General features: G+C 47.9%; 2 protein-coding genes across 10 annotated transcripts in view; one reads left to right on the top strand and one right to left on the bottom strand.

The window, feature by feature from the left end:
* Positions 1-254: 254 nt before the first annotated feature.
* Positions 255-7,803, bottom strand: MPLKIP (M-phase specific PLK1 interacting protein). The gene is made up of 2 exons (XM_069960342.1): positions 7,323-7,803; positions 255-1,134 (listed from the first exon to the last, which is right to left on the bottom strand). The coding sequence occupies exons 1-2, from the start codon at positions 7,713-7,715 to the stop codon at positions 931-933; spliced, it is 597 nt and encodes a 198-aa protein (XP_069816443.1). The 5' UTR covers positions 7,716-7,803; the 3' UTR covers positions 255-930.
* Positions 7,804-16,585: 8,782 nt separating this feature from the next.
* Positions 16,586-21,218, top strand: part of SUGCT (succinyl-CoA:glutarate-CoA transferase) — a 660,405-nt gene continuing 655,772 nt past the window's right edge. For 3 of the 9 annotated variants that reach the window (XR_011361904.1, XM_069960336.1, XM_069960341.1), the window contains exon 1: positions 16,586-16,809. Coding sequence is in view for 7 of the 9 variants with exons in the window: in XM_069960336.1 (XP_069816437.1) it covers positions 16,614-16,809 (196 nt within the window). In the remaining 2 variants the exon portion in view is untranslated. The remainder of the gene's footprint in view (positions 16,810-21,218) is intronic. The other 6 variants (XR_011361905.1, XM_069960338.1, XM_069960340.1 and 3 more) reach the window with 3 other exon arrangements.

Below are 21,218 nucleotides of genomic sequence, written 5' to 3'. Positions count from 1 at the left end.
GGGACAGGTCTCCTTTAAACTGATCACTAAGTGTAGCAAACATACCATATCATTTGCTTCATAAAACCTATGGCCAACTCTTTAAACAGAACATATGTCTCTAGAGGACCACAATCACTTCCCACATGTATATTTTTTTCTTATTTTTAAATTAGGAGGTCTTGTATGGAGTTTTAATATTCACAAATAAGTAGTGTAGAATGTTTATACTCACTTTAGATGTAAGGGAACATTTTAACCATTTAACACAAACATTTCTTTAAGTTTCTTTTATAAATTAAAAAAAATTATATACTGTAAAAACATCTATAATTTACAGAATAATAGAGCTTCAGTTTAAAGCTCTTGTTATATAGCAAAATGCCAAATAAGTACACACAGACAGTGTAAACATCTGAGAAATGGGGCTTCTCTGATACTTCTCAATAATACTGTGTACATGCCATACCTGCTGTAGTAAAGACAACCTTTCAGGTTTATTAAAATTAAAAGATGGAAAAAAAAAACATATAAAACTATTACATCTGGAAACTGCTCACAAATGATATACTTGCAGCAAACACAATAACAAACTTATATTGTATTCTAAACTCTAAAAATAAAACCAATTCAATTGGCAAAACAGTAAAAAAATTAGGCTTTAAATACAAGCCTAACCCATGCCGAGTGATAACAAAATCTTGGAAACCGATACCCATGTAAAACAGTCACAAGACATACGCTGGTGATTACAGAACAACTTGTTCTTCATTGCTGGTGGCCTTTCTGATTGTTTTCCACAGCACTAGACTTCCAAAACATTTTACAATATCTAATAAAAAAATAAATCTGATAAAAGATTTTGTTTCCAAAATTAAAAAAGGTGCAAATCTGTGTCCTTGACCAAATGTTATGTTTTAGTCTACATGGAACAGCTTTGGATTTTAGGTGTTAGCTAAAATACCGCCCTTGTTTACCAGTATATGTTGTTTGCTCATTGCTCTTTTGCTGGTCTATGTCAGCTAGGGATAATGGCTTTAGGTTAGCCCATGGGTCCTCAAGCATTGAAGGTCTGTAATAGTTTTCCACATCATTAGACACTCTTTTCTCTCTGCCATGCGGTGTACCATATGGTGAAGATGTCCTGGGTGAACCCTTGGGAAAGAAATCATCAGTAAAAAAATATTCAATATATGTTCTACAGTGTTAGATAACAGCTAACCAGAAATATTACACTGTATGTTAATTAACTGTCTAGTCAGAAAAAATATATATCTATCACACACACTTCAAAAATTGTGTTCAACCCAAATGTTTATAGGCCCAGATTTATCCAAGGGTGTAGAATATAGACTGGTGCAAACTGCCCACAGCAACCAATCGCAGCTCCTCTTTCATTTAACCAGAACTGAAAGCCGAGCTGTGATTGGTTGCTGTGGGCAGTTTGCACCAGTCTAAATTTTACACCCTTTGATAAATCTCCCCCATAGTGTATATGTAAAATTACAAAACCCCTCCCCAAAGTTAAAACTGTCCAAACTATTAAAATATAATAAAAATTCAACATCAATATGGTACCAATAAAACTATAGATCATGGTGCAAAAAGATAGCCTCCAAAGAGCCACGTAGGTGGAAAAATATAGCCCTTAGAGAGCACTGATTCAGTGTGCCCTGGACATATGTGCATTAATGATCTTTGCTCATAAAAGGGTTAAGCACAAACATTTTTTTTCTAAATAATAAGGATTTGCCCAGTAAAGACACTTATGCCCTATCCAAGTGTCTATTTGGTGAGATCCCACTGGTCACAAGAACAGGGGGTCCCCATAGTTGAATCGAGCTGTGGTCAAACATGCATACTACTGCCTCAGTCAACTCTACGACTGGGTTCACACAAAGCTAATGGCCTGTTGCCACACGGCAAAAACAAGCTTTACTGAAACGTAATTAACAGTGTACTTCCAGCATTTTTTCCAGTAATGCCAAAGTTCATGACAGTCACTTACCTAATGCACATCTATTTTGAATTTGGCATCGGAATAGGGCTCCGAGCACCACCCTCCCCAGACAACACCCCCCTTCATGAATATTCATCCAGTGCTCTGCACTGATAATCAGCTGGAGATATGACACTGCAGAGCACCACCTCAAAGTACACAAGGTTTGATGCCCTTAGGGCCCGTTCACACTATGGAATCAACGCTAAAATTATGTGCGGAATCCCCCTACCCCCCCCCCCCCACCAAATGCTGCCTTCTACCCGCTCATAGAATTGACATTTCAATTCTGTAAGTGGAGAGGCGCGCAAGCCTTCCCATTCAAACACATAGAAGGCAGGATGCAGCGCCGAGTACATGCACGGGAGGGGGTACTGCACGGAATTTCAGCGCTGATTTCGTAGTGTCAACGGGCCCCAAGGGTAGTAGTCCTGCCCACAGTTCACCAAGCTGCGAATTTATATTTTAAATAAAATGACAGTTCAACAGGAACTGGCTCATTCTCAGTGTCCCCTGCGATGGAAACTTTAAAGTGTAACTGTATTTTTGCAGAAATCAATAGTACTAGCGATTTTTAGGAAACTGTAGGTTTTATTAGATACCACACAAATTTATCAAAGTGCACCTTGAAAGTATCTAGTATTCATTCAGTGCTATATAGGTTTTATTAGGCAAGAGTTTCTTTCTGTACTCAAATCTGTTTTGCAGTCTTCTCCCTCACTTCTTATCTGATCATTATCAAGGCAAAATCGTCCACATTACAGAAGAGCAAAGTGAAGAGAGACTTGCTGTGTCCATTATAACCTATGGAGGGGGGAGGGGATGAGTAAGCAAAAAAAAACAAAAAAAAACGCTGAATTCACAATCAGACTGCTCATTGCTGGTCTGGGAACTTGGGGAGGTAAGATTACAGGATGTTGTGCTGTGCTGGCTTCTATACATAGGCTGTTTCTTTCTCTCTGCTCACTTATCCCCCTTCACAGACCATAATGGACACAGATAATGTAACAGATAGGTGAGGGGGATTTAGGTAGACAGCTTTTGACTAATAAACTTTTGACTAATAAAACCTAAGTTTGTTAAAATCACTTGTACTATTGATTTCTGCAAAGTGACATTTAAATGACAGTTACACTTTAACAGCAGGTTAGAAGCTTCAAACCTGCTGTTAGTTTCACTTTAAGTAAAATTTCAAATTACCTCTAAAATAAAGTGTTTTGCAAAGCTGTTGGTGTTAGAGGACCCTCTCACACGTTCCAACACCACAGCGATTTACTTACTACAATATTCAGATTTTTTAACATTTTGGACTGACCAACAGCACTAATAAAATAAATCCTCAAAAATACTACTTGCTTAATTGTGCGCAGTGTATTATGCTTGTCAGTGCTTTACAGAATATTATATCATATCTGACACTAGCTTGTAACTGCCAGGATAAAACTTCAAGGAAATCTGCTGTAATTCACGTTCCAAAATGCTGACCCTATTAGATAGCTGTTCATGGAGACACACAATACCTTCCATATATGTAGCTGTGCCTCCAGAACGCAGAAAAATGCTTTCATTCCACTGCATAAAGTTAAAGAGGCTTTCCCGAGCTCCTGAATAGCTGTAAGCTAGAATTCCTCCCCCTCCTGCTTGATTGACAACTGGAAGCAGAGTCCCAAGCAGTTTCAGGTATAGGAGGGGTAAATAAGGAGGGGTTACAGCTTGCTGCAGTTCATGAGCTTGGGAAAGCTACTTTGACTCTTTCTACTATAGAATAAAAGTACTTTTCTATGTTATAGAAGCACAGATGGATATATGAAAGCTACCACGTGTCCCCTTGACCTAACAGATATCCAACAGTGTCAGCAGTTTAAAGTGATATTTTACCCCCTTACAGTATATTCACACTGAGTAAAATAGGTGGAGTTCCGCCTGCCTCAGCGTGTCATAGCATCTCTATGGGAGATCGCACGCTCCTCCGCTGCTGTCGCTCTCCGCTCGAAGAAGTGACATGTCACTTCTTTATGCAGAGAGGGGAGGAAGCGGACGTGCGGGCTACCTCCCATCACTCACTACAAGACACTGAGCACTGCGGGATTCCGCTGCGGAGAGTCACATATTTTCTATGTGTGGACATACCCTTACTCTTTGTGCTATTATTTGCACCATCCAGAAGCTTAGATAACATTCATTTGATATATATACCTGGCACTCTACCCACACGGGAGATAAGAGCCTATCTGCCACTGTCCATATAAGAGAGAGGGCCCAACTACTGTGGAGTTCCACCTAGGTGCCTCTGTCCATCAATAAAATTAACACAACAAACAAGTGTTATACAGGTATATATTGAGAGTGCAGTATCTAGGCTTGTGGATGGTGCGGAGAAAAGCACATAGAGTAAGGAGGGTGACAATACCACTTTAAAACATGAATTTCAGCTGACAAATTCCCTTTCAGTTTAACCCCTTAAATACTGCTACCAATACAGACTGCATTTAAAGGGAACCAAAAAACGCCCTCCTGTAGTGTGACCTGGCCCGAGTACCTTATAGCTTTCAGGCACAGTACTCCAACTATGTGCCTGGCAGTCTCCTGCATGGGGAGACATGGCATATAGTCAAGCTCCACCCTTTTCCCAGCCACTCACGCTTGATAGGTAGCTTGAGCATTCTGTAGATGGAAAAATAAAAACTACTGTGCTGCCACAGCACTGTTCCTATGTGATGTGAAGATGTAGAAACAGCCCAAGGCATGGTGACAGGATGGTCTATAGCTGCAGATGGCTGAGCAGAGGACAGCAGGTACATATTCATACGCCTTGACCCACTCCTGAAGCCATCACTGCCCAAGGCCTATGTATTCACAGAGTGCTTCCTTGCTGCCCTGAGACACGCCCCGTACACAGAATGTCCTTTAGGGTACAAACACACACACACACCGTACCACACCGTATTTTCTGCTGCGATACGCAGCAGATTAGATCTAAATAACTGAACACAGCATCTAATCTGCTGCAGATCTGCTGCGTATACAGTATGTGTGTTTGTACCCTTAAAGTGAATCTGTCATCTGCAATTTACATTACACTGCTGATTCTGTTCGTTTTTAGGACAAGGAGAAAGTGGTAGCTTTCATATATCCATCTATGTACTAAAACATAGAAAATGCTTTAACTCTCCATTGCAAAGTGTCAAAGAGCCATTCCCCGGAAAAATTTAAGTAACTCGCCCCTTCAATCCCTGCTTGATTAGCAGTCAGCTGGAGGCTGGGAGCAGGTACAGGAATGGGAGGGGGAGCGAGAAGGCAGTTCAGACCTCAGGATTTCAGGAGCTCTGGAATGGCTTTTTGATACTCTGCACTGTAGGGAAAAAAAAAAAAAAAAAAAGTCATTTTTCTACATTATGGAAACACAGATGGATATATGAAAGGCACCATGTGTCTTCTCAAGCTAACAGCTATTGCATCTGATAGATTCCCTTCAAGAATATGTTCATACAGTGTTTACTTTTCACATGTAGATTATAATGGGAGAATGCATCATAGACAACAGGTTAGATTTTCCCCAATTTAAAGTGACTGTACCACCAGGCCCAGGCAGAAGCACTGGAGGCGGGTCGACCCATCCTAGCCCCTCTATGATAGGGTTCCATTGATTCTAACTGAGTCAGGTCGTGGAGGGGCTGGAGTTTCTTCCCACTAAGGGTGGGTCGGCCCACCTCCAGTGCTTCAGCCTGGGCCTGGTGGTACAGTCACTTTAAAGGACAAGTGCCATGAAAAACTTTTTCCCAGTAATTGAAGCACATTACAAAGTTATATAACTCTGTAATATACTTCAATTACCTATCTGCCTCCCTTCCCTGTCTTTTCCCCCCTCCACCCCCCACCAGGAAGTGCAGGAAACTCACAGATACCTAATGTCTGTCATCACCAGGCTGCTCTCTCAGCTCCTTCTTGTGACGATGAGTCATCCGCAGGAGGGCTGGTCTGGGTCCTGTTACACCAGCCTCCCCCTCCCCTGTCTTATCAGGTGACTCTGCTTGCTCAGCTCCCATTGGCTGAACAACTGCAAGCCATCTTAGTCCATGTCACTTGCTTATCTTCTCTCGAACTGACTCCCAGCACATAGGCAGCTCCCCCCTCCCCTTATACTCTCTCTCCTGCTGCCAAGTGGACTCACTTAGAGAAGATAAGCAAGTGACAAGTGATATGGACTGAGATGGCTTGTAGTTGTTTAGCCAATGGGAGCTGAGCAAGCTGAGTCACCTGACAAGGCAGGGGAGGCTGGTGTAACAGGACCCAGACCAGCCCTCCTGCGGATGACTCATCGTCACAAGAAGGAGCTGAGAGAGCAGCCTGGTGATGACAGACATTAGGTATCTGTGAGTTTCCTGCACTTCCTGGTGGGGGGAGGGGGGAAAAGACAGGGAAGGGAGGCAGATAGGTGATTGAAGTATATTACAAAGTTGTATAACTTTGTAATGTGCTTCAATTACTTGGAAAAAGCTTTTCATGGCACCTGTCCTTTAAAATCTATGTGGCTGGAAAAAAACAAAGAATGGAGTAAATCTCTAGATGGAAAAGCCTTATAAAGGGGGGTCCTTATGTGACCATTTATAGAAATATCCCACATAAGGCCAGGTTCACACGTACTGTATCCTCAGCGGATTTTATGCTGAAAGTTTGCAGCAAAATCTGCTGTGGATACCTGCCCATTCATTTCAACGGGATGACATACTGGCAGCGGGATTGCCATCCTGCTGTATGTCACAGTCAGCTCCCTTAACCCCTGCGGCCTGGGGTCCCCCAGGTCCCCGCATTAGACACCCGGAAGCGGCCGGGATCGGGCACCGGAGAGCCGCTGGATCCAGGGAGGTGAGTGGACATCTTTTCTCTCAGGCCCCCCCCTGGAGTACCCCTTTAGGTGCGCTGACTCTGACATACCCGTAGCAAGATGGCAATCCCGCTGCCAGTATGTCATCCCATTGAAATGAATGGGCAGTTATGCACAACAGATCTCCCTGCAAACTCTCAGTGTAAAATCCGCTGCGGACAGGGTCTAAGAATGTATTTACACAATGTGGTGTTTGACATGAAAACCATACCGATTGAAGAGTGAAAAACCTTGCGGTGTGATTGTACACATCCTCCCTTTGCCTTCAATGGAAGACCGGGGATCTTGGGAAGGATGTTTCCCGGCTGCCTGTGTGACCATACTGATGTGGTGGCTGCAGATTACTGCGGTCACTACATACAGGGCTTGTCCTGGAGCTGGGAGAACACGTCAGCTACCTCCCCTTGTGCCCTGCACACAGCTGACGGCCAGGCTGCACTACACGCTGCCCCCTGTTACCTGGTAGTTGGCGGGATGGCGGGGGGAGTAGCCGCGGCCGGGATGCTGCTGCTGCGGGTAATGCTGCACGTTTCCTCCGGGAGACTTGGTGTAAGGAGACACGTTATACCGAGGGCTGGGCCGTCGAGGTGGCGTGTTACCTGGGGATGGGCCGCCGTACCTCCCACCGTAAGGGCTCTGAGAAGGCGACGAGTGCCCGCTGCCATACGGCCTCTGGGGCCTGTGTCCGTAGTTGGGTGTTTGCGGGGAGCCAAGCCCCCAGGCCGGCAGCGGTGGAGGAAACATGGGGCCGCCGGGACTCGGGTACGGCGGGGGGCTTCGGAAGGACCCCGGGCTTCCTTCACCGCCGCCTGGCCCGGAGGGGCTCGGAGACCTAAAATTTTGTCTGTACATTGCTAAAAACAATAGTCCTCGGTCAAATCTAGCGCGACTTCCAGCAGGGCGGTACCGCAATCACACTCGGCGTAACTACGATAATGGAACTTCCGGCTTGTATGGCTTCCGGCCTACTGACGACGAAGAACAAAGGTTCCGGTATAGAGTGGTTCCGCTTTCCCTGACATCGCTCCCAGCAGAACCCTTTAAGACCCAAACCCACCGTAACCAATAACATTAGTTATAAAGGGCTGTGTGCCGGTTCCCCCATTTATCATTACTGTGTGTGGAGGTGAATTGTGTCACTAAGCTTAAAGGAGAAGACACATGAATCTAACAAAAATCTGAAAAAGGTAGGGGGACTTCTCCTTTAAAGGGGTACTCCAGGCATTTATATTTTTGCTATATTGAAGGTGCTGCATAAAGAAAACAAAACATTCTATTCTCACCTAACTACACTGCCCTGAGGTCCTCTTGTTGCGTCTTTGAACGCTAGGACTTGTCTAAACAATGACAGTCTGCTGAGCCAATCACTGACTGAAGTGGGACAGCGCTGTGGACAGTGATTGACTGAGCGGGCTGTCACTGACAAGATAAATCCACTAAATACTGGCAAAAAAACATTAAATGTGATTGACTGAGCGGGCTGTCACTGACAAGATAAATCCACTAAATACTGGCAAAAAACATTAAATGGGAACCTAAGATGTGACAGGAGTAACCCGGGGAAGCATGTTTTTTTTTTTTAAATATATATTTTTTCCTTTACATAACATAATTACAAAAGAGTAATAAAGTAATACAACAGTCTTAGTGTCTTTTTCTTCATAATACAACCTCAGAGACAAAAGCATTGACCGTTTTAAATTAATAAACCTACTGTTGGTAGGAAAATCCCTCTTAGTACTATTATATTTCTTTAGGCTAGGGCTACACAACTACATTTTGGCTGCAGTAGGGATTGCATGACCAATGATTGCTGTGTCACACCGTGCGGATAGTACTGCATCGCAGCTGAGGTAAATGCAACCTAAAAGTGGCAGTGGTTACAACCTGACAGTCACAAAAAATTCAAGATAGATTATCACTGTCAGATTATGTGGATGGGATTTCCATAAATCCAATCTATAGTGCTTCTACTGGAGTTTGCTGTGTATTTTTTGCACACTAATCCACAGTGTGAGTAAAACTACCCTAAGGGTGCGTTTACGCAGAGATTTATCTGACAGATTTTTGAAGCCAAAGCCAGGAACAGACTATAAATAGAGAACAGACTGATATTTCTCCTGTTTTGAAATCTATTTCTGGCTTTGGTTCAAAAATCTGTCTGACAAATCTGTCAGTGTAAATGCTGTGCCCAAAAGTACTACTTAGGCCCCCACATTGTGCTTCAATATAGTAGTTAGGTGCCCACACTGTGTCCCCTTATAGTAGTTAGGTCAATCTCTGCTCAATATAATAGATAGGTCTCCTTTGTGCCCCGTATAGTATTCCCCCTTGTATAATATTCCCCCCGTGCCTCTGTATAGTAGTTAGGCCCCTCTGTTTAGTATACGGCCCCTTCTGTGCCTCTGTAAAGTAGTCAGGCTCCTCTATGATCTTGAATAGTAGTAAGGGCCTCTTTGTGCCCTTGTATAGAAGTTAGGCCCCTCTATACAGCCCTTAAAGGGGTTATACAGCGTTACAAAAACATGGCCACTTTCTTTCAGAGACAACACGACTCTTGTCATTCACTTAAATGGAACTGAGCAGCAAAACCCCGCCCAAGCTGGAGACAAGAGCGGTGCTGTCTCTAAAAGAAAGTGGCCTTTTTTTTGTTGCGCTGGATATCCCCTTTAAATAGTATTAGGTCCATTCTGTGCACTTGTATAGTATAAGCCCCTCTCCAGTACCACCTGTTTAGTATCAGGCCCCTCTGTGCAGCCCCTAAATAGTATTATGCCCCCTCCATGCCCCTTTTATAGTAGTTAGTCCTCCTCTGTCCCCTTGTATAGTAGTTAGGTCCTCTTGCTGCCCTTGCACATTATTTAAGCCCCCTCTGTGCCCCTGTTTAGTATTAGGCCCCCTTTGTTCCCTGCATATGATTTAGGCCACTCTGTATAGTAGTAAGGCTCAACTTTGTGATCCTGCATAGTAGTCCTCCCCCCATGCCCCTGTATAATATTAGGCCTCCTGTGTGTTCCTGTATAGTAATCAGGCTTCATCTGTGCACCTGTGTAGTAGTCAGGTTTCCTCTGTGCCCCTGTATAATAGTTGGGCCCATCTGTGCAACTGTAGGCATGGAGCTAGTGAAATACTGCTTGCAGTACAGAGGCTGCTGTACAGCGTTATACTGACAGGCAGCTTCCCCTATGAATTATATATTCTAATAAGAATATAGTTTATTGGATGGCGTATCAATAGCACTGTGCGGCCTTCTCCCACACCTCTCCCTGCCTTGACTAATTGATGTACAGGGCTGGAGCAGCCCCGTATGTCAATCAGTCAAGGCAGGGAGGGTGTGGGAGGGAAAAGGTGTGCATGCTGTGGCTCAGCATCACTTCTGTGGCACTTAGTGTCACTGTTGTTATACTTTTCAAGATCTAAATCAGCAGGGGAGGTGAAATAAAGCAAGTTTTCAATTTACATTCATAATTTTTTTGCTATCATGCTGTAAAACATACTAATCTGAAATCCAGGTCCAGTCTCCTGAAGGGAGCTTTGTAGTCTTGTGCTGGGTGGAAAAATAAGACTAAACACAGGAGGTGCTGTGCTTTCCATGATACCTAGAAAAAAATAATGTATATTGCAAACTTGCTTTATTTCACATCTACTGTTGATTTACATTTTGAAAGTTATAACAACAGTGATGCTTTAAGCGTCCATGGAAAAATGCAATTTTTTTAAACACTGCAAATGGCCATCAGCAAAGACATTATTTGTTTTATCTCCCTATCACCTATCTGCCTGTGTCTGCAGCTCTGTACTTGGTACAGACCTGACAGATTCCCTTTATCATATCACAGAAACAAAGTATGAAAGAAGCCTTAGCTTCTCCCATAGGAGGCTTTTGGTGGCTTACTATTCCTCTTATTATATCCTTTCTTTTTATTCATAACATGTGTACAAGTTGGCATGGGCCCGATAACTAATGAACAATGGGCAGATATACTTGCTTTAACGCCTAAATTGGCTGTATCTGAGGCACACAAAATCTCTCAATTGTTCCTGGTACACAGAGTATATAGAACTAGATTCTTACACAGGATAGGCTTACGTGCAGACTCTAATTGTCCTCGGTCCGGCTCGTTGTGGTTCATGTAGAGAAGGGGGGGGGGGTATATAAAAAAAGAAAAGCCTTTAAAATATGAAACTATTTGGGGCCCTTGGCTTGATGTGCATGGAATAACGTCTAGGGTTCTTCCGCGTACCCCAACGGAGGCCCTTTTACTACTCTTGGATCAAAATGTGACTTTTACTAGGCAAGCTAGTTTTAGAGGAAGAAGCAGAGTTACCGCTAGGTGAAAAGATTTTTTCTCTTATCTTCAGTTTGCCTGCCCTCATACATGATTGTGTGCGGATTGTTCTTTGCTTTAAGTGTTTTGCATAATTTCTCATTTAGGCCCCCTTCACACGTCCGGAAAAACCATCCGGATTTCCTATCAGGAAATCCGGACGTATTTCCGGACCCATAGACCTTAATTAGTCACGGACACCCTTCCGGATTTTTCCGGAAGGGTGTCCGTTCTGGAAAATAGATCCGGATTTTATAGGACATGTCCTATTTTTGTCCAGAATTCCGGCCCGGGCGCCTACATATCCCGGGATTCCGGATGGCCTGCGCACCCCCCACTGCCTATACCCCTCTTTTCCACAACTCACCAGCCTGCACCCGGCTCCCCTGGCCTCCTGCTTTCTGGTTCATTTATGAAACGTCCGCCCAAGGCGTACAGCAGGGTGAAGGTGCAATGGGCATGCTGGGGGAGCTTGGGAGGGCTTGACAAGGTGGGGAGGAGGTGTGGCCTCATTTATCATGATTTACGCCTGCTCACAAGCGTAAATCATGATCCAAATCTACACCTGCTGGAAGCAGGTGTAGATTTAGTATGCCGGGCGCAGGTTCCTGCCAGGGAAAAGTACGCTTCTTAGTGAATCCTTCTGGGGGAAAGGGGCGGGGCCTAATATAAGACCAGCGTACTTGAAAGCCGGTCTTCATCAATCCCCCCCTTTGTGTTTTGGAAAAAAAAACAATGTGTATGCTTGGCCAAGCTAAATATTAATGTATATGGAGGTGTTGCAATACCCAGCTATGCAATAGACAGCTATGCCTTGCATGTGTATGTTTACATTTAGACTCCTTGGGGGTGATTTATTAAACAATACAAAATTTAGACTGGTGCAAGCTGCCCACAGCAGCAAGCTCTAAATTTTACACCCTTTGATAAATCTGGGCCCTTTCCTCCAAAGTTCATTAGCTCTAAATCAGATTGTAGCATTAAAGGGGTTATTCAGTACTACAAAAACATGGCCACTTTCTTTCAGAGACAGCACGACTGTTGTCTCCAATTCAGGTGCGGTTTGCAATTAAGCTCTATTCATTTCAATGGAACTGAGCAGCAAAACCCCGCCCAAGCTGGAGACAAGAATGGGGCTGTCTCTGGAAGAAAGTTGCCATGTTTTTGTAGCGCTGGATAACCCCTTTAAAGCTGTGTTCATGTTAGGCTGGCAATCTGTTAAAATTGAATGTTGACGTATACGTATACACATGTAGATCATGTCAAACATGTTGCACTACCTTGTCACTCCACTACTGTGGCCCACCATGACTAATGTGGGCACAGTACGCAGCTCTAGGCACTTAGGATTTGAGTTGTGCACTGTAGATTTCCTGGACCACGTGCACTCTGCACATACAGTAAGTTAGGGATATTTTATGTATCCCTAGTTTGCTGAGAGTGCTTTTCCAAGGATGTAAGCTGTGTGTCCCACACTGGGAATCAATCTATCTTCCAACTCTGTCACTACAGCTTTGGCTGGCTGCCAACTGCTTACTGCCACATTGTTTTACTAAAGGCCCTATTCCACCAACAGATCTGACGAAAGATTATCTGCCAAAGATTTGAAGCCAAACCCAGGAACAGACTATAATAAGAGAACAGGTCATAAAGGAAAGACTGGATTTCTCCTCTTTTCAAATCCACTCCTGGGTTTGGCTCCAAATCTTTGGCAGATAATCTGTCGTCAGATCTGTTGGTGGAATAGGGCCTTTAGGCAGAAGGAGAAAGTTTTTTTTTCATGCAAGGATCATTCCTTAGTACTGTCTCTACTATAGCTTCCATGGCATAATAATAATAATATTGGGCACCGTGTAAACGATGGAAAGGAGTAAAGACTTCTGACAAACTCCTTTAAGGGTGCGTTCACACCTACCGCATCCGCAGCTTATTTTCCGCGGAAATCCGCAGGTCTGATTTCAACCTGCGAGAAATCCGCGTATGTGTGCGTTTTGCGTTTTTTTCTGCAGCAAGTTTATCGCAACTGAAATGTCCGTTTAGAATGAGAGACAATTTAAACAGACATTTCAGTTGCGATAAACTTGCTGCGGAAAAAACGCAAAACGCACACATACGCGGATTTCTCGCGGATTACCTGCGGATTTCCGCGGAAAATAAGCTGCGGATGCGGTAGGTGTGAACGCACCCTAAAAAAAGTGCTACACTAATGGCTTAATGCATTTTGTGCAATTTAAAGGGAACCTGTCACCCCCCGTACCGGGGTGACAGGCTCCCGACCCCCCGTTAGAGACCCCTATACTTACCTCATCCCGCCGGGTCCCGCTTCTGGATTCGGTCGGGTCCCGGAGATCTCAGCCGCTGCAGCCCGGCGCGCGCGCTGAGAGATGAGTCCAACACCCATAGAGAATGACAGGAGAGTCCAGCGCTCCGTCATTCTCTATGAGCGTTGGACTCATCTGTCAGCGCGCGCGCCGGGCTGCAGCGGCTGAGATCTCCGGGACCCGACCGAATCCAGAAGCGGGACCCGGCGGGATTAGGTAAGTATAGGGGTCTCCAACGGGGGGTCGGGAGCCTGTCACCCCGGCACGGGGGGTGACAGGTTCCCTTTAAGGTGTGTTTACACAGAGACAGTTACCTGATAGATTTTTGAAGCCAAAGCCAGGGACAGTCAATGAACACAGAATAGGTCATAAAGGAAAAACTGAGATTGCTCCTCTTATCAAATCCATTCCTGGCTTTGGATTTAATAATCTGTCAGATAAATCTGTGTACACAAACCATTACGAATGGTAAAGTTGTTGCAGGGTACATCTGTATTTATAGGCATGAGCCCCGTTGATTTAAAGGGATACAGCAGGTTCATACATATCTGTAGGTGATGCAAAATCCACTGGTAGTCTTCTAATTTTCATCCGTTGTGTCATTTTGTAGTTATAACTTAAAAAACTTGTAAAAAACTTGTAAATGATCCATTAAGGGTGTTAACCGGCCCCTCAGCGAACTAGAAAGCTTGCTGACTTGTTCTGGGCCGCCTACTTATGCATGTGCACAAAATACATCTTTTTCCCCGACCTGGATCCAGGGCGCTATTACTGTGCAGGTGTAGGGTCTGGGCTGAAGAAGAAGATGTCACTACTTTATGCATATGTAGGAAGCGCAGAACAAGCCAGTGGTTGGGCCAGAGAATGCCCTACTGTAGGGTTTCCCAACCTGAGGTACACCACCTACCCCAGCAGACCCCCAGTGGCCTCCCCAGCTCCCCCAGTGGACCCCCCAGTTCTTCTAGTGGACCCCCAGCTCCCCCAGTGTTGGCAGCTACAGACCTCACTGCAGCGCTGACTTCCTGTGATTCAGAGGCTGGAGAAGGAAGACCCACTTCATGCCCGGATTAGGTGAGTATGTTTTCTTTTTGGTTTGTGTTGGGGTACGGGGTGGGGGTATTACTATGGGGGTAGGGCAGGGGACATTACTAAGGGGACAGGGCAGGGGACTATACTATGGGGGCAGGGCAGAGGACTATACTATGGGGGCAGGGGACATTGCTATGGGGGCAGAGCAGGGCAGGGGTCATTACTATGGAGGACAGAGCAGGGTGGGGGCATTACTATGGGGGCAGAGCAGGGTGGCAGACATTACTATAGGGGAACAGCAGGGCGGGGCATCACTATGGGGGCACAACAGGGCAGGGGCATTACTATGGAGGAACAGCAGGGCAGTATTATAGGGGCAGGGAGGGGACATTACTATGGGGCAGAGTAGGGGACACTAATATGGGGGCAGGGCAGGGGACATTACTATGTGGGCAGGTTAGGGAACATTACTATGGGGGCAGGACAGGAGACATTACTATAAGGGCAGGGAGGGGGACATTACTATGGGGGCAGAGCGGGGCAGGGGGCATTACTATAGGGGCAGGGCAAGGGCATTACTATGGGGCAGGGCATAGGACATTATTACTATATGGGGGCACAGCAGGGGGCACTATTACTGGGGCTGCGGGGGGGCGTTCGGAGCGGCCGGGACTGCGGGCGGCCGGCTGATGGGGGCTGCGGGGGGGGGGGGGCATCTGGGAGGCCGGCTGATCGGGGCTGCGGGGGGGGGGGGCATCTGGGCGGCCGGCTGATCGGGGCTGCGGGGGGCCATCGGGGGGCCATCGGGCGGCCTGGGGCTGCGGGCGATGTGCGGCCGGGGGCTGTGGGCGATCGGGGCTGCAGGGGGCCGGGCATACATTACCTGACCCCGGCTCCTGCTTGCTTCGGCCGCTCCCGGCACGTCCCGCCCGGCCAATCAGTGCACTGCCCGGCCGCAGCGCACTGATTGGCCGGGCGGGCCGTGAAGACACCGGGAGCCCCGAAGCAAGCAGGAACTGAGACCCGGTAATGTATAATGTCCGGCGGCCGGGGGGTTAATGGGGCGGGCTGCAGACAAACTCGCAGCAGGGATGTACATCCCTGCTGCGATTTTGTCTGCCATTGAATACACAGGCACAGGATTCGCAGCGAGTGCGTATACGCAGGGAGAAACTCGCTGCGAATACGCCGTGTGTGTTTGTACCCTGAAGCTGAATGGGTCCGATCCACGGAGTGGATCCGCTGAGTGTAAGGGACCCGGCCCCTTTAACCCCCCCCCGCCTGCAGCCTTGACCATACATTACCTGCTTACCGGCTGTGTGTGTCGCTCCTGGCTCCCCTCGCTCCTCATCAGCACTGATTGGCTAATGAGGAGCGAGGGGAGCCAGGAGCCTCACACTGCCGCTGCGCCGAGCAGGTAATGTATGCTCGGGGCGGGCTGCGGGGGGTTAAAGGGGCCGGGTCCCATACACGCAGCGGAGTGTATGGAACCCATTCAGCTTCACACTACAGGATCCGCAGCGGATTTTACTGCAAACTCGCGGCGTGACATCTGCTGCGGATCTGGTACATGTGAAGTTACCCTAAGGCAATGTTTATAATTGATCGCATCCTTGGGGGTACTCAGCTGGAGCATCTTGTCGCATGGGGGTACTTGGTTTTAAAAGGTTGAGAAACACTGCTCCAATGCATTAAAGCAGGTCAATTACATATTTGTGTTTTTCGCTATAAATACAAAATAGCACAATACAATCTTGCTGTGAGTTTCTCTTTAATAGCCTCCTTGTAGTCTGTCAGTGACTACCTCTGGGGACTACTCTGAAGCATGGGGTGCTGCATTGTGGAGTTTGGGTAATAACATGTAGGGTGAGTCTGGCACTAAACTTGTACTGTACAGACATCTGCCGTCACACTGTGGGAAGCCGCGGCCTGCCTGGGTGAGCCCGAGTACACGGCCCATACGTCTCCTCGTTTTCCACCCACTGAGTAAGAGCACGTTATACAGTAACCGAGCACAGAGCCGAGGCTATCCGCCCCTGACCCTCCTCCCCCTTCTCCTCAGCGCCCTCCCAATGCACTTCCCGGGCGTCGGGCTCCTACGTGTGCCGCACACAGCCGGGGTAATCGCCATGCAGCCCGCAGTGCGCCTTCTCGAGGCCGTGAGGAGGAGCAACATGGGGGCGAGGGCGCAGCGAGGAGTCTCCCCCCTCACCTCCTACTTCTCCTGGCAGCCTGTGTGCGCCCAGCGGAGGGGCATCTGCCAGCCAGGTACCCTGCACTGTGTGTGAGACTGGCCACCTCTGTATAGGCGTCTGACATAGTCACAGTTGTGCTGATTAACCCCTTAGTAACTAGGCACACTTTTAACTCCTTGTAATTAACCCCTTGAGGACCAGCCAATTTTCGTTTTTTACTTTCATATTTTCATCCTTAGCGCTTTAACTTTTCATCTACAGACCCACACAACTAACGGTATATAATGTTTATTTGATAATTTTTAAAAAGCAAAGTATGACCGATCGCATCCAGGTCGGGGTCGGGTCCTCAGCTGCTGATAGCAGCTGTTAGCACCGCAGTACAAAGCAGGGTCATAGCAGGACCCTTCTATGTATTATGTATCCCCTTAGGGACCCTTTGGTGTACGGGTACGTCATGGGTCCTTAACCTCTTTAGGACCCATGCCATACCGATACGTCATGGATCCCTGTCACTTAAGGACCCATGACGTACCGGTACGCAGGTCCTTTAAATGATCGCTGCGTGACGTCACGCGGTAATCGCGGGAGGATGGCTGCTGTTTTCTCCAGAAGGCCATCTTCCCTACACACGTAGGGGGAAGTTTGACCCCCTCCCCCCCTTGGCGCCGGTCGCCGTGATTGGCTGGCCAGCCAATCACGGCTAAGCATGTGAATTCCGGGTCATCTGATACTGGTGACCCGGAATTCAGCGGTGATTGGCGGTGTCTGTGACACTGCCAATCACCACCATGCCTGGGGGGGTAAGTTGGTGCCCTGCGGGACGCCCGATTGGCCGGTTGCCGCCGGCCAATCGCGGGTGAACCGGGCTATGTAATTCATTGATCCCTCCCTGCTCACCGATCCTGAGGCGAGCAGGGAGGGATCCATAAATTACATAGCCCGGTTCAGGGTCTGCCCGCTGCCCCCATGTGCTCCCGTGCCGCCCCCATGCCGCTGGTTACAGTGAATGCAGGGAGATCCTGCTAGCAGTCTCCCTGCATTTCTTAAAGAGGACCAATCACCTAAATGTAACTGTCCCTATTATGAAAGTATATCTCTCCCTAACTCTATTCATGAAGATACAGACTGCATTTGCAGTCTGTATCTTTATACTTTACCTGATCCTCTGTTCCCTGGCTGTTCCGGTGGGCGCCACTTGATGACGTCACTTGCGTTCCAGCGGTGCGTTCCAGCGTGACGTCATCAAGATGGCGCCGCCGCCGGAACAGCCAGGGAACAGAGAATCGGGTAAAGTATAAAGATACAGACTGCAAAGGCAGTCTGTATCTTCATAGATAGACTTCATGAAGATACAGACTGTATTTGCAGTCTGTATCTTTATACTTTACCTATCCTCTGCTTCAGTGCCGCACGGCCGGGCGCCGCCATCTTGATTACGGGCCTTGCGTTCCACCGCTGGAACGCAAGTGACGTAATCAAGATGGCGGCGCCGGCCTTGCTGCACCGAAGAAGAGGATAGGTAAAGTATAAAGATACAGACTGCAGAGGCAGTCTGTAACTTCATAAATAGATTAGAGGAAAGGGACTAGAAAATACACAGCGATCTTGCGCTGTATAGCGCGAGATCACTGTGTATTAACGGAGCGGCGGGCAAAGGATCATGGGAACCTTTCCTGCCGCTCTGCATGACGGGAGTTTCCTGTCTCGCGCCGGCTCTTTTGAAAAGAGCCGGCTCGAGACAGGAAAATAAAAAGTGAATAATTAAAAAACGTGATAATAAAAATAATTAATTATATTTACAAATGTTAATAAAATGATGATTTACATCTAATTAGGGAAAAAAAAATTTTTAACTTTCGTCCATGATTGGTTCTCTTTAAGTCTTCCACCGCCACCAGCATCCCCTCTGTCCCTCTGCCACCCACCCAGCTTCCCTCTGCCACCCACCCAGCTCCCCTCTGTCCCTCTGCCACCCACCCAGCTCACCTCTGTCCCTCTGCCACCCACTTAGCTCCCCTCTGTCCCTCTGCCACCCACCCAGCTCCCCTCTGTCCCTCTGCCACCCACACTGCTCCCCTCCGTCCCTCTGCCACCCACCCAGCTCCCCTCCGCCCCTCTGCCACCCACCCCCTCTGCAACCCACCCTGCTCCCCCTCCGTCCCTCTGCCACCCACCCTGCTCCCCTCCTCCCCTCTGCCATCCACCGTGCCACCCTCCTCCCCTCTGTCGTGCCACCCTGCTCCCCTTTGTCGTGCTACAGTCTCCTTCAACCTCTCCTCTCTCCTCTTACCCTCTCCTGCCGCCTCTCTCCCCTCTCCTGCCACCCTCTACTCTCTCTTGCCACCCTCTCCCATATCCTGCCAACCTATCCCCTCTCCACTGCCACCTCTCCTCTTACCCTCTCCCTCCACCATCATACCTCTGTCCTGCCTCCCCTCTCGCCTCTCCTGCCACCCTGTCTTCTCTCCAGCTACCCTCTGTCATGCCACCCTCTCCTCTGGCCACCCTCTCCCATCTCCTTCCAACCTATCCTCTCTCCGCTGCCACCTCTCCTCTCTCCTCTTACCCTCTCCCGCCACCCTCATACCTCTGTCCTGCCGCCCCTCTCGCCTATCCTGTCTCCCTCTTTTGCCACCCTCTCCTCTGTCCTGCCACCCTCTCCCATCTCCTGCCAATATATCCCCTCTCTGCTGCCACCTCTCCTCTTACCCTCTCCCGCCACCCTCATACATCTGTCCTGCCACCCCTCTCGCCTCTCCTGCCACCCTGTCTTCTCTCCTGCTACCCTCTGTCATGCCACCCTCCCCCATCTCCAGCCACCCTCTCCTCTCTCTTGCCACCCTCTATCTCCTGCCAACCTAACCCCTCTCCACTGCCACCTCTCCTCTCTCGCCACCCTCTCCCCTCCATTCTGCCGCCCCTCTCCTCTCTCTTGCCACCCTCTCCTCTGTCCTGCCATCCTCTCCCATCCCCTGCCAACCTATCCCCTCTCCGCTGCCACCCTCTCCTCTTACCCTCTTCTGCCACCCTCTCACCTCCGTCCTGCCACCCCTCTCGCCTCTCCTGTCACCCTCTCCTGCCACCCTCTCCCCTCCGTGCTTTATTTCTGCCCTGGTGTAAAAAAAAAAAAAAGTCAAAAACACCACACACACACAAAACGTAAAAACAGTACATAAAACACACACTAAGACTTAAACGTGTAAAAAAAAAAGCATAACACTTACACATCCCCTCTAAGGGTGCCTTCACACACACCGGATCTGCAGCGGATTTCACGCTGTGGATTCGCAGCGAAATCCGCTGCTGATCCAGTGTCTGTGCATCCCTATGAGAATACATACTTACAGCGGGAATGACATCCCGCTGCGAGTATGTAAGTTAACCCCTGCTGGCCGGAGCATACATCACCTCCTCCCCGCTCCGGTTTGCTTCGGGGGTTCTCGGCAGGACGTCCCGCCATAGCCAAGTGGCTGTGGCGGGGCAGCACACTGATTGGCTGCGTGGGATGAGCAGACACCGGGAACCCAAAAGCAAGCAAGAGCTGGTGGTGTATTCTCCGGTCAGCGGGGGTTAATTTACATACTCGCAGCGGTATGTCATTCCTGGTGCAAGTATGTATTCTCATAGGGGTGCAAGTATGTATTCTCATAGGGATGCACTGACACTGGATCCGCAGTGGATTTCGCTGCTAATCCACAGCATGAAATCCGCTGCGGATGAGGTGTGTGTGAAGGCATCCTAAAGAAAAAAACAAAAATGGCCCACAGGTTGTTCTTGGCTGAGGAGGCATTCGCCTGGATTGCCTCCGATACTGAGACAACCAGTGAGGGAGAAGAGGAATATCCCTCGTTCCTTCTTCCTTCCTCTTCTTCCTCCTCCTCCTCATCATCATTTAGTGATGATAAGCCCCCAAGGCACTGCTCCAGGAAGCCCCACAGGCCCCCTCAAGTGACCCCGCCCATATGAACCACAGATTCCTGAGTTTGTTCGGGTCACTTATAGGGGGTTTACAATGTTTTGGCAGCACGGGGGCTCTGCGAACCCGACATGGCCTTTGTCCTTCATTCCGGCCAAATCCAGCTTCCAAAATCCAAATTGTGCTCCTTCCCTTTGGAGGCTTTCCGTGTGCTGGCTTTGCACTTTGTGTCCACATGTAGGGTACTTCTGTAATTAGGGGGAATTGCTCTACATGATTAGTGGTTTATTTTTTTCTTTTAACCCCTTGTGAACATGAAAAATTCAAAGTTACACCAACGTTTTAGTGTAAAAAATTGAATTTTTCATTTTCACGTTACATTGTTCCACATTTGTGCCCGTCACCAGTGGGGTCCATATGCTCACTGCACCCCTTGTTATATTCCTTGAGGGGTGTAGTTTCCATAATAGGGTCACTTGTAGGGGGTTTACAATGTTTTGGCAGCACAGGGGCTCTGCGAACCAATCATGGCCTTCTTCCTCCATTCTGGACAAATCCAGCTT

The sequence above is a fragment of the Dendropsophus ebraccatus genome, chromosome 2, assembly GCF_027789765.1.
Source record: "Dendropsophus ebraccatus isolate aDenEbr1 chromosome 2, aDenEbr1.pat, whole genome shotgun sequence".
Classification (NCBI taxonomy): Eukaryota; Metazoa; Chordata; class Amphibia; order Anura; family Hylidae; genus Dendropsophus; species Dendropsophus ebraccatus.
Note: the sequence above shows the minus strand (reverse complement) of the source record. Positions and strands in the feature narration are given on the sequence as shown.

Coding starts and splice junctions, on each gene's coding strand:
- MPLKIP (XM_069960342.1), bottom strand. CDS start 7,715: ATGTACAGACAAAATTTTAGGTCTCCGAGCCCCTCCGGGCCAGGCGGC. Junction 1,135..7,322: donor GCCATCCCGCCAACTACCAG/GTAACAGGGGGC, acceptor TTCTTTCCCAAG/GGTTCACCCAGGACATCTTC.